At 36.2% G+C, this 13,945-nt stretch overlaps 1 protein-coding gene across 1 annotated transcript in view; it reads left to right on the top strand.

The window, feature by feature from the left end:
- SGIP1 (SH3 domain GRB2 like endophilin interacting protein 1) overlaps positions 1 to 6,605 on the top strand; it is a 208,349-nt gene extending 201,744 nt beyond the window's left edge. Inside the window, exons 25-28 of the mRNA XM_029948816.1 lie at positions 1,281 to 1,483; positions 2,610 to 2,674; positions 3,248 to 3,412; positions 4,600 to 6,605. Coding sequence (XP_029804676.1) covers positions 1,281 to 1,483; positions 2,610 to 2,674; positions 3,248 to 3,412; positions 4,600 to 4,622 — 456 coding nt within the window. The 3' untranslated portion in view covers positions 4,623 to 6,605. The remainder of the gene's footprint in view (positions 1 to 1,280; positions 1,484 to 2,609; positions 2,675 to 3,247; positions 3,413 to 4,599) is intronic.
- Positions 6,606 to 13,945: the final 7,340 nt, after the last annotated feature.

Raw genomic sequence — 13,945 nt, 5'->3', positions numbered from 1 at the left:
CTTCCCTGTGAGCTCAACCTGCCCTCAGACCCCTTCCCCATGGCGTCCATCTGTGCTGGCACTGCTAGGCCAATACAGAGCGGTTTATAGTCTTTTAAATTGGCAAAACTCATACTCCATGAATAAAACTGCAAGGCCATGGAGCGCCTGGGTGGCTCAGTTGGTATAGCGTCCAGCTTTTGATTTAGGCTCAGGTTGTGATCTATTAGACTGAGCCCCATGTCGGGCTTTTCACTGACAGCATGCAGTCTGCTTGGGATTCTCTGCCTCCCTCTCTCTCTGCCCCACACCAGCCCACACGTGCACTCTCTCTGTCTCTCTGTCTCTCTCTCTCTCAAAATAAAAAAATAAACTTTAAAAAAACCCTGCAAGGGCATAGACATCACCCACACAGCCACTGCAGTGTCCGTACGTGTGCTGGCAAAAGAAGACCCTCCTAGAGCATCGTCAGTGAACAATCAAAGCGTAATAGCATTGTGAACTTGTCACTGTGGACCCAGAAATCAAGTTGGTATTATTATCTTTAGATAAGACAATACTACCGATTCTGCAAATGTGGCTTTTCCTTGGTCAAACTCACCATTGATTCTAACTAGAATTGACAGGAGACAGTAGAATGTACCCAGTTAGTTAGAGGACTTGGGTTCAAGAGCTCACTCTGGCAGATCCCAAAGGAGTAATAATAATCTGCTTTGTCTAACTCACTGGTGTGTTTTGAAGAGGAAGTATGATAAGAGTATTATCAGGTAATCTGTATGAAAATGTTAGTGCTTTTACTAAGAGCTAGGCCCTATGCTGACTGTTCATATAAAATATCTTCAATCTTCCTGACAATTCTAGGGGGACATTATTACTATAATTCCCCTTTGGCAGATGAAGAGATAACTAAGGCTCAGAGAGGTTTAGTGACTGGTCCAAGATCAGCTTGTAAGTAACGGAACTCACATCCAAGACTGTCTAACTCCTTGGCCTTGGCAACTAACCAGCTCCTTCCCACCTCCCTGATTGACCTAAAGTGCATTGTAAGCTCTAAAGTGCTATGGAGATTTTAGTGACAGATTTTATGTTTTTAACCTGTAACAATTTACTTGTAGCACCCAGCTCTCTTTCACAGGGCACCCTTCACAGTGATATTTACAGAGAGCTCATTTGTGAGCAGCACCAACAACATTATGGCATTTTATAGCTAAGAGTATTCCCATGGGAGATAATCAGAGCTTCTGGCTTTGTTTTAGACTAATGGTTGAGACTTAAATATTCTCTTTGCTGTGTTCGGCAAGGTATCTGCCCAGGGCATTCAGTCCACACCTCTGAACCTGGCAGTGAACTGGCGGTGTGAGCCGGCAAGCACTGACCTGCGCATAGATTACAAATACAATACGGATGCAATGACAACGGCTGTGGCTCTCAACAATGTGCAGTTCCTGGTCCCCATAGACGGAGGGGTAACCAAGCTCCAGGCTGTTCTTCCACCAGCAGTCTGGTAAGGAGCTCCCAGTCCCCTCCCTCTTTACCAGTGGGCTCTTTCTGGGCAAAGCAATCACAGAATTCTTAGCATTTGTGTTTCCTATGTGTCAGGGTTCAGAGCAGGGAATAGCAACCATTATGTTCTGTAATTTTAAGCAGAAAATGATTTAACACAGAAATTTAGATGCTTACATGATGATGGAAGTGCTAGAGGAATAAGCTTTAGGCTAGATCTCCAAGAATGTTTCCCAAAACACTGCAGAACTGGCCTGCCAAGGAAGCTGCTACCTCGCCACAATCAAGAAGCAGAAATATGGGAGCTACCCAATGGAGCCATTGAATGCAAGAACACACCGCTGCCATGGTGATCCAAGGATGAGAGTTCCTACCAGCACTGCCTTAACTACTTCTCCACACTCAGAGAACTAGAGCCTGGAGCACTTTGTTAGAAGATCCCCACATCTCAGTTAGGTTGCTGGCCAGCAGAAAACAGCCACGAAAGTGGCAGGAAAATGGCCTCTGCCTCCCTTCCATCCTCCAAATCTCAAGCAGTGCATCTAATTGGTAGACCGTACTATGCATCTAGGACCCTAACTACAGGAGCATCTAAGAAATGTAGGGTTTTGTTTTATAGCCTCTGAACTATAAAAAGGCATCACTAGAGAAGGTATGGGAATAAATACTGATTAGACACTGAGTACCAATAGCAGCTGTTAAAAAGAACTTATTCTCTTAGAAAAAAATACTCTAGTTTTTCTTTTTGCTTTTCTTAGAAGCAAAAAGGAGAACATTAAAAAAAAAAAAAGTCAGCCATATGATAGCTCCAGCTTAAGTTACCTAAATTAATTGGTTAACAGTTCTCATCTATGTTTTCAGTAGATGTGTCAAAAAAATTTAACTCCCTGACCTCTACATGTTTTCCTATCTAGCAGTGTTGTGGCTAGTTACAGGAACAGAAAAAAGAGAGAATTATAGATGAATGGATAGATGGATGCATAGATAGGTATGTAGGTAGAAAGATAAAGCTTAGATTGTTCACATTTTCAAGATTTTTTTAAGATAGCACTATCTAGAAAAAATACAGCATCCATTAAACAAAAACCTTTGCATATGCAAAAGCCTTTTACCTATTTTATTTTTAGGAATGCTGAACAACAAAGAATATTGTGGAAGATTCCTGATATTTCTCAGAAGTCAGAAAATGGAGGTAATGTCATCATAGGCTTTATTTTAATTAATATTTAAAGCTGAAATAACTTTCAGGTATTAGAAAACTATTAACCAAAATACACTTAGCATTAAAAACAAGCAAAATATTTCACTTTATTTTGATATATACTTATTTCAACCAATAAAAGCAAATCATTTCTCAATGAATCCTTCACTTCCTTTTCTGTCCAACCCCACATTAGACTATTCTTCAACAGAGAAGAGCTTTTTATGAGACATGTTTTCATTTTGTGTCAGATTTCATTTTGTATCCCTGATAATTAGGTATTTCTCACTTTCCTCTGATATTAATCATAGCTTGGAAAAGGCATTGCCTTCCAAGTAGCATGCTCCCAAATTTTAAAGTGCAATTTGGCTGAATTACACTTTCATTGGTGTGCAAAAAGAGTTCCTCATAATATTTCATGATAAATTTCTTTCATTTTGTCACTGAAACATAAACTATTGCCTAGTAAGTTAGATTGTGTATGTTAACTTTTGAATACAATTTCCAAAACTCTATCCATCATGTTGTTTTGACTGTTATCTTGTAATGATACTCTTTTTATAGGGGTGGGTTCTTTATTGGCAAGATTTCAGTTATCTGAAGGCCCAAGCAAACCTTCCCCATTGGTTGTGCAGTTCACAAGTGAAGGAAGCACCCTTTCTGGTTGTGACATTGAACTTGTTGGAGCAGGGTATCGGTTTTCACTCATCAAGAAAAGGTTTGCTGCGGGTAAGTGGGTATCCTGTGAGTTTCATTTGCAAAAAATAGTGTTGCCATAGCTACTCTTTCTTAAGAAGGAATAGTGTCTGATTTGTTCACCTTCTTTCTCTTCCTCTTCCCCACTCCCAATCCCCATTTATCATCCCAGTTTAAAAGCACACCAACTGTAGAATGAGGTAAAAATGGGATAGTAAACTGGAAATCAGAAATTAGAAAGGCCCTGGCTATTTATTATAGCTCTGGCTCTATTTCTTCTGTGGTGATGATCAGTCATTCCCGTTATATACATGAAGCTAATGGAGTAAATCCTACTTTTTTTATATTGGCAAACAAAATAAATGCTATTTGCCTTTGAATTTACCTCTTATCTAAAAACTTTTTCTCCAACAGGATTCCCAATATTAGACTTATTAGACATAGATGAAATCTGAGAAGATTTATCTTTCACTTTATTTTTTTTTAATTTTTTAACATTTATTATTTTTGAGGGAGAGAAACATAGAGCATGAGCAGGGGAGGGTCAGAGAGAGAGGGGAGACACAGAATCAAAAGCAGGCTTGAGGCTCTGAGCCCAACTCAGAGCCCAATGCAGAGCTTGAACCCACAAACCATGAGATCATGACCTGAGCTGAAGTCCTACGCTTAGCCGACTGAGCCACCCAGGCACCTCTATCTTTCACTTTAATATGTTACCTTAAGAAATCTAGGCCAGGTATCAGAAATGGTTGCCCATGAGCTGAAAACAGCCATGAGACAGTTTTTGGCATATATAATAGTTGGTTGGTAAAGGAGTCCCCAATACTAGGGTGATTATACTTATCAATGACTTTTTGGGATAACTCCTTGTTTTTATGCTGCTGTACTTGTGTAATTATCAGTTATAGCTCTTTCACTCTCAAAAATGACGCAGGAAATAGGGTTACTATTCTTGTAATAAGTTGGGTTCCTATAGCCAGGAACAAATCTCCCAACCTATCCTAAAACCTAAATCTCTGCGAAGGGTTCATACATGGAAATGTGAAAAGACAGCTTGCTGCTCTGGGAAACTGAAGGCTTAAAAACGTTGATACTAGTAGCGCACCCCTCAGGTTCAGTAATTGGCTTCTGCAGGCAGGGCAGGAAGAGTAAAAATGTTGCCCCCACATAATAATCACATTACGGAAGGTAACCTGTTGATATGTTGTTTTGTTTTGCAGGAAAATACTTGGCAGATAATTAATAAAATCGTATGCAAGGATTTGGAGGATTCCTATACTGGAGAACTGTTGTATGAGAAACAGGTTTTAATTTTGGTTTGATGAAAACGAACCAAAATCTGCACTTGGGATATATCTGCTGGAAATGTCAGTGACTTTCAGCAATGATTTCCCTCACACAATACCATGGTGACCAGTCTTACAGTATTTACTTCTAGGTGTAATATTGTTAATGGTTTTAAAATGTAATTATTGTATTTGTAAATTGTACTCATTCCAGTAAGGCAGTTAGACACTTGAGTTTTAGCATTTTAACATTCCTGAAATGGATGTAATTTCAACTGTGGTATGTAAATTTAATAGTAGTACTGTTGAATGGCACAATGCTTACAGAGGTAGATTGCATTTTGTCAATATATAAAATTTAAATATAATATTGATAGCTGTCATAAAGGGGGTGCCACATACAAAGAAAATTAAGTGGAACCAGAAAAAACTTCTTTTTCTTCAATCCTTAGTATGTTTTACTCTAGTGCTAAATAAAAATTCTATCTTCAAATATTTAGTGGGTTAAATTCAGAAACTATTTCAGAAAAAAATTCTAAAGTTACAGCATATTCAAGAAAAGCATTATCACTTTTTAAAAAGCTTTTTTTTCAAACTGCAAATTTCATAAAAATGCAAACTATGTAAACAGGGCCTCTTATTTTTATAACTTGTGTAAAAAGGGAAAGCAATTCATATTTAAAGTTTAAGTATATGAAATTCTAACCAAGAGTAAAGAAGATGTTGAAGTCTTAACTATGTCCCCCTCTCTCTACAGTTTAGCAAATGCGGAGATTGCTGAATAGTATTAGACTAAAGCCAAAATCGTGATTTTAAAATTTCAAGACTTTCCATAGGTGAACTGGTTAACAGCTTTTGCACAATTACTCTGAACAGAGTCTGTCCCATCTAGCATGGAGAGTGGTCACCTATCTTTCTCTTTAGCTACAGGAATCTAAACACTAAAACTAAAATCTCAGAAAAAAAATTTAGTCCCCTATTTGAGTCCAGAAGGAAAATTTTAATCATTATCATTTATATCATTTGGGAAGGGGAGAAAACAGCTTTATAAATGAAATTCTATCCATATTATTGTGCAATAAATGTCCTTTTGACTAAGATTCATCATATGTAACTAAATCGTTGCGACTCTTAGGGAATCAGAAAGAGTGTTATCAAAAATTTATGTCATGATTTCATTGTGGCAAGGTATGATGAAAACTGTAATTACTTGGTCTGGCCTCACACTGTGGAGATTCAGAACGGAGAGGCGCTTCAAGGGTCGGTCACAGCGTAAAACCTCCCCTCTACCAACTGAAAATTTAAAATTCCCTCTAAGTCACAAAACTTACTTTAAACACAAACCAATTCTTCTTCTAAGTTACACTGTTAAGTAACTGTAGTTATTAAGCTATTATATTTATCATTAGTTGTTAAATTTTATTTTACATTCACTTATATTTGACAAAGAATCGTTAGCCCTTTAAATTTTACAATCAAATTAAATTTTGTAAGTCTTGCTTTTAAAAAGAGATTGTGACTGGCAATTGTTTATAGTGGAAATTTTTAAATTAATATTTGTACTTCTCAATCAGTGCTTGCTACCAAGTGAATGTTCAAAAGGGTCTGTTTTACCTCAGAAGAATTACTACCATTCAAACACTCTCACTTGGCTCCCCAAAGAGCCTAGTATTGAAGGTTTTTGAACAAATTATTAATATACTCATTTTAAGTAAAGATATTCAATTTGATTTCAAAGCCAAAATAGAAAATGCAAACTTTTCACTTACATAAAACATGGGAAACTTCAAACACTGAAACCAATGGAGAGTAAGCAGATAGTTTTAAGAAAATTGAGAATTATCCAGCATACAAACATATAAAAATGCATTTTTAAGTAATCAATTCATGAGAAAAACATTGACTATTAATACAAAGCATATTAAAATGTGTAAATATTACTGGTTCTTATGCCTTGCTCTTCATATTTTATTTTATTTTATTTTATATAGTTCTAGAGTGGATTAATTATTAAGCACAAGGGAGTTTTTTTTAGAGTAATTTTGTTGATATGGTAAAAAATATAATTTAAAACATAGATTACAATAATCCCTAACATTATTCAAATGTTTCCAGGAACTAAATTTGAAACTATGAAGATCTCTTATGATCCCTTTATTGGTCTTTGTGAAACAGATTGGAAGTCTTTGGCTTCATAATTACTAAACTTTCGATAACCAGAACTTCATTAGAGAATATATCCCTTCTCCTTTCAGAAAACAGGTCAAAGAATAACACAATAAACTTATATCAGGGATTTAGATTCTGGTAGGGTTTTTTTTAGTCTTATAGTGTATATCTGTTATACCTGTATCCATAGTACTGTACAATAAGAATTCATATTAGGAGAAATAATCCTAGACAATGCAAGAGTCTCTGCTGTTAAAAAAATTAAGTCAAGTTCATTATCAATTCCTAAAATTAAACAAAACGAGCAAGTATATAGTGATATTTTCAATACCCGGGTTAAAATAAAAAGAAAGAGTCCTCATTAACCAGAACACCATGTCCTGAGATTTATGATTTTAAAAGTTTCTGGTCTAACAAGATAGAAAGTATGAATGATATTGCTTTATTTTGACAACATGGAAAGTATGTTTTCTTTTTAAAATAAATTCCATATTTTCTTGATATTTTTAAAAATAAATTCTTATTAAGAATTAGTCTGAATTTTACCATAGTTGGAATTTATAATTCCTAAGAATTAAATTTTTAATTATTTTTAGAGCTCTGTTCTTCTCTACACTTATAGCCAAAATGAGAATTCACTGTATGGTATTTGGGAACATATTTAACCTATAGAGAAAGAATGTCCACATTTCACATGGTTTTGAGTGAATAGAGATGCTTTATTTTTGTTTTTATGTATTTTTACTCAATCTCAATCTGCAAAGTGTTTGAGGCAATAATTATACAGATTTTCACTTCTAAATCTTCTTCACAAAGAAGCCTGGTAACTACATTAACTCTACCACTAACTCCTGCTGTGTGACATTGGACAAATCACTACCCTTCTCAGTTTCTCATCTTTAGAAGGAGCTATTGGGATTGCCAGTAGTTTTCAAGCTTTTCTTAACAGCAGGACTTTCTCTACTGAAATTGCACGTGGAATTGTGTTAGACAAACAGTTCAAAGCCATGAATGAGTTCCTTCAGCAGTTTAAATCTGCACCCCTCCCCAACCAACACCATTTAAACACCATCATAACACAAGAAAACTTGTACAATCACAGGAATTGACTGATGTAAAATAAAAAATTTATATTGAGTGCTTACCATCTACCAGTCAATATAGATATTAGCTCATTTAACCCTTATATCAACCCCAAAGTTGTAGGTACTCTTTTTAATTCCTAATTTATAAGTGATGACATTGAGGCTTAGATTAATTTGCCCAAAGTGACACAGAAGCTGGAAGTAACCCAGCTATCTTGACTGCAGAGGGAGCGGCAGGCCAGTTTTGCTTGTTCATTCTGGGAAATAAATTCTACATATTCCATGTGAATCCCAAGGTTAAAAGGTGCTATGAAAAATTAGTATCAAAATAAGGGTAATTCTAAAAGCAAAATTGTTGGAAAAGAATACGTTTCTCAAATTATGACTTGTGGACCACCTCTATTAACATTCATTTAAAAGGACAATGATTTTGGCTCAGTCACTACCATATCCCCAGAGCCTAGAAGATAGGAGGCACCAGTAAATTTACATTGAATGGATAAATCTTTAGGGATGGGATTTAGGAATATGTATTTGACAAGCACCCAAAATCTTAGAATCACTGCCCTAATAGGTCTCTGAGGTCCTTCTTAGTTAAGACATTTTATCAGATTTTAGACATTAAACTATAAGTCGAATATCACTTTTCTAGTGAGCTTATTTTTTCACTCAGTCCATTTAACTTTCTCCAATCTTAAAAAAAAAAAAGATTCAAGGCTTTTCTAGGAAAATCTCTCTTTTCCTTAGAGTTTTCCTGTTATGCTGTCTCTGTCTCAAAGTGGCCTGAAATGCATTCTCTCATTTTCATATTTCTGTCCTTTATATTGATGTCTTAAAAGACTAAGACAGTAGGGAGACTGCAAGCTCTCACTCACTACAAATACAAAGTCCTAATAAATGTCTCCCTCCTTGCCAGAGACTCTCAGATGGATATGTAACTTGTGAGTTGACCTGATTTATTTTATAGGCTTTTGAACTGGATGCATTATCAGCATGGACTGGTGTCATTCTAAAGGAGTTGCTCCAATCTTTTTTTTCTTTTCTTTTTTTTTTCCAAAATAACCATGGCTGTCAATTAAATTTGAATGACACAGTAAAATATGCGGATATCTACTAAGAAGATGAGTTTGTGGAGTTTTGCTCTTTTTTTTTTAAGCTTTTTTTCCTTAAATATGCATTCAGCAAAAATCCCATTCAGTTTAAATATATTCATTTTGCTACATGGTTTTTTGACCAGCAGTTTTTTTAATGCAAGCATAATTTTGTTATGATATCAAAAGGGTGATCTCTAAGTATTGCTTTAAAAGTTAATATAAGTAAAAATGATGTTTCCATGGGCACCTGGGTGTCTCAGTTGGTTAGGCGTCTGCCTTCAGCTCAGGTCATGATTTTGCAGTTTGTGAATTTGAGCCTCACATTGGGCTCTGTCAGCATAGAGCCTACTTCAGATCATTTGTCCCCCTCTGTCTGCCCCTGCCCCACTCACTCCCTCTCTCTTAAATATAAAACAAACTTGAAAAAAAATTTTTTTAATTATGTTTCCTTGAAATAAGTCAAATTAAATTGTTGATACCAGTGGACAAATCAATCTGTTACATTGATTAAAGAGTGTTCTGATGACACACCCCCCATTACCTTTTACTATGTGCAGTTCTATCTTGAGGCTTTATTGGATTCTTCGGCTTCTTTTGTGATTGTTGTTATTGTTGTTGTTGCTTTTCATTTTGCAAACAGCATCTAAATGCCATTCCCCCATTCATGAATTAAACATGGGCATCATTACATTACATTTTGTGCATGGAGTGTATGAGGAAAAATGAGGTAGGAGCCAAATATTTGAATCTCCAAATATTAAAAAAACAAACAGCAACATAAGAAAACCCGCTAGCTTTTCTCTGTGTCATTGCTTTGATGTTCTGTCATCTACTGTAAACTAGAGTTGCAATTTTAATATCTAATTAAAGTTGAAATATCCTTCTTGAAGAAATGTCAAATTTTAGGGTGTATTGAGTTGATCATGGTCAGACCTCTTGATTGTCCCTCAAGTTTAATGTCTGATTTCTATCTTCGATGAGTATTTTTGTGAGAGAAAAGCACCTCCTTATTGACATTCACCATATGTATAATAATTTATTCTCTAGGTATAACTTCTAAAGTTATTTTTCCTTTGACTTATATTTTTTATTGTCTCCTTCTACCCCCAGGATAGTAGATTGCTTGTTCTAAATACATCTTTAACCTTATAAGAACAAATGTTTCAATGGGAAGCAAATATATTTTTATGTGTTCCTTAATGCCGAAAAGAAGACAGTAATGGAAACTTCTACCATTCACCTATATTCCAGTATTTTCAAAATCGTGTCCGGTCTACTGGTTCTGACAAATGTTCACTGTGGCCTAAGAATACATGATCCTATGCTATAGTTCCCACCCCTCGGACATTGATAATAAAAGTTAGTGTTTTAATGAAGCTTAAGAAAGCTATCAAATCACAAAAACACTTTTTTTTTCTTCCCAAACACACCTTGAAGAAACGAGAAATTTTTCTTTTTAACACCAGCTTACAGATCCTTCAAGGACTGCAAATAATACAGCCAGGAATGTTTTGAAAGGATGCTTCTGAGTCTCTGTTTAACTTTAAGAAAAACCTCTGCCATTTCAAATCAATTAGTATCTATTATAAGTTTCATGAGTATATCTTAGTGAATTTAACTTTATCCCCTAAAATAGTCAATATAAAAACAGCAAAGTTGTTTTAGTATTTTAATTTTTTAAGTATCATTTTTAAAGTCTGCACTTATGACCAGCACATCAGGCTGCCATCTGTTGAAAACAATCCAAATTCTTTACAGAGTAGAATGAATGCTAGTGAACAAACTTTGATAATATTTTATTAAACAGCTTTAAGAAATTGAATCATGATAGATCAACACTGACAGCATTTTTACATAATCTTGTTAGAAACTATATAAAAAACATTTTTTTAATGAGAGGGATACATTATTTAGCAAAGATTTTGCACTACTGTATACTCTAATAAACATTTTACAGTTCTTTTTTGCTATGCTTTATTTTGCAAATCAATTGTTTTTACACAAAATTAGCAAAATTCCTTTTAAAAAATTCCTGGACAAATTGATTCAGAATAAAGCTGAAATCACATTACACTTCTCTAAATATAGCTCAACTTTTAAGTCATTCAGAGTTTGTCTTGATAGATGACGAGCCATTTGTCATTTTAAAATATTCCATCGAATGAGTGTATCATGCGAACGGTAATCCATCTCATTTGTTCAGCTGTATATTTCTTCACTGACATTTTCTCTCCCTTTTGCCTTTTTTTTTTTTGGCAGAACAAATGCTTAAGTTATTCATACGTGCATCATTACTTTAAACTATTTTAAACAATACACCAAATAACTATCGCTGGGATCACTGTCCCAAGGTCCAAAGCTAGATTTTTTTCTTTTCCTTGTGAGAGGTGATAGGATGATCATTCTTATAGCTGTGTTGGCTTTGCAGGTCAGTATTGAATTCTTGCTTTGTTAAATGGATGTGCAGGAAAGAGAATGGCTCCTGTCTGATCTGTCTGTTTCTCTCTATATTTAAGAGAGTTGCAAAATTGCTGTTGAGTAAGTTTTCTGGAAAAAGCCAAGTGTTGGTGTGATGATATGCTAATCTTATCTATGAGTAGAGCTTCACCACAGGCCAAGCAGTCATTTATAGAGCTGGCTTTTTTAACTGTTTGAATATTATTGGGTTTCAATATATAATATTTTTTAATTTTTCACTTTCTGTGGGAAAAATCTATGAATGAAATGATCAGATTTTAATTTTCATACCTTTTTTTTTACTTTAACAATAAGAGAGACTAGGAAAAGAATCTCAGAGAAATTCTGCTATGTTTCTAAGTGTAATAAAATTCAGTGAGTTGTCTTTCTTAAGGAAAATGCTGTTAGCATATACTTGAATTTCAGTTGGTGGTAGCCTTTATTTAGAATTCCCTATGATCTTTATAGCAACAGTAAGCTGAATTTCTTTATGACCTTGTGTGGAGTATATAATTTCACAAAATCCCTTGAGCATAAAATATTTATAAAAGAAATTGTGGGTAAAATACTCAAGTATATTTTTTAAATCTCGGTAAAACGTTGATGACTGGCTCTTTTTCCTACATGTTGTAATTCAACAGAGAGTACTTTTATTCCCATAGCCGTTACTGCTTTGTCTATGATGAAAGCTTTACTGCTTCTGTGCTGTGCTCAAGAAAAAAACCAGCAGAAGCAAGGGCTTGCTGCAGGAAAGCTCGCTGTTGAGCAATGGTGACATGAATGTGTAGTATTGATTTATTGAAGATAATCGTGAGAACATTTTAACATTACTTGCCTTATGAGTTAGAAAAGGTGTGGATATCATTTTATTTTGTAAATAATGACTTTTACAAATGTTTTTTCCTTCATAATTTTCCCAATCACCCATTTCACAAATCCTGAATATGCAATTATTTATCATGACACATTACTGCAACAAGGGTTCCCGTTTCAGAACAAAGTTTAATTATACTTGAGATCAAGATGAAATATCTGAGTAAGTTGTTATTTAAATGTGATTTTTTTTTCTGAAAAATAAATGAAAACTAAAAATAAATTGAGTTGTGAACCTTTTTTATCATCAGCCGCTTAAACTTTTACCCATATATCTGGAAAGTTCCGTTGCATGTTTAGGGTAGGCAAAGTGGGCAATAGGGCACAGGGAAAGGGTTTTAGAGTTGGACAAATTCCAACTCCATGATTTAACTATTTAACTATAGGCTTGAGCATGTTACTCAATTATTCTTCATTATCCTTTTAAAAAAATGGAGTTAATATCCCATTATCAGGGGGTCAACGAACAGATTAAATGAAATGATCTTTATTAGTCACCTAATAATTCCTGCCTACTACATAGTAGACACTCAGTAAACAATCCTTTCCTGTTCTTATTTGTCTGTGAATAGGGATTGGGATGGGTCAGAATACTTTACTGCTCTTTCTCCGGTTGTGTCCTGACCATTCCTGGCTCTGCGTGATCCCGGTGTACTGCTCTTGTAAGCTAGTGCGGACTGCAAGCAGCACTCAACCAAGGGACATGTGCCAGGCTAGTGACTTAGAGGCATTAGTCTATTTCTATCTCCAGTGATTGTGCACTGTATAAGGGTTCTTTCAAGGGTTTGGTTTGTTTGCTTTGAGTTGAGGGAAGGAGCCTGGAATTAATTATTAAGGAAATTAAGGACGAAGGGCCTATTAGATATGTCAGATAGGTCCTCAAGCCCAAACAGCCTCCATTGCAAAGCTTCTTAAACTTTAAGAGGTTGAGAAGAAAAGTGAAGGAGCCCTCTTGTAAGGCATGGGAGAGAAGTCCACATGCTGCATGGCCCTGAGCATTATTTAATATCTCAGAATCTCCATTTTCTCTATCTGTAAAGGGATAACAACCTTTCCTTGACAGAGTTGTTGGGACAACTAAATAAAACGGAAATTGTTTTGCAAGTATCTGATAAACATTAGCTCCCAATAAATTATCCCTGTGATGTAGTATCTTGGAGCGGGGTGTGGGAAGTAGCCTCAGGCGTCTAGGAAAAGGAAGGGGATCTCTACTTTCTTTGTGCCTCAGATTGCCCGTCCCAGGAAATGGCACTCCTGCCCCTGGCATTCAGGGAAAAGAAACTGGATGAGGGCTCAGTGGGCTGCAGCGTGGGGCCCAGAGGACTTCGCCGTAGGACGAACCGGTTCCCCTCCAGCTCACAGCCACTCCGGGGCACAGCCGGGCTCAGGGCGGCCTCCTCTGGGCAGTGACGATGAGATCCTTACATCCTTAGGGCAGCTCAGAGGACCACGGAGCTACTATGCCCGCCCTGGGCGGGCAGAGGACTGTTTGAGGAGGTCACCCTGGAGACAGGCGCGGAGCACAGCCGGAGTGCGCGGGCGGCCGCCGGCGGAGGGACCCCGGGCGGCGGGAGCCTCGCCCCGCGCGCCGGCGGAGGGAGC

This window comes from Suricata suricatta, chromosome 8 (genome assembly GCF_006229205.1).
Source record: "Suricata suricatta isolate VVHF042 chromosome 8, meerkat_22Aug2017_6uvM2_HiC, whole genome shotgun sequence".
In the NCBI taxonomy this organism is placed as follows: domain Eukaryota; kingdom Metazoa; phylum Chordata; class Mammalia; order Carnivora; family Herpestidae; genus Suricata; species Suricata suricatta.
The sequence above is the reverse complement of the archived record's forward strand: the minus strand, read 5'-3'. Positions and strand labels throughout refer to the sequence as shown.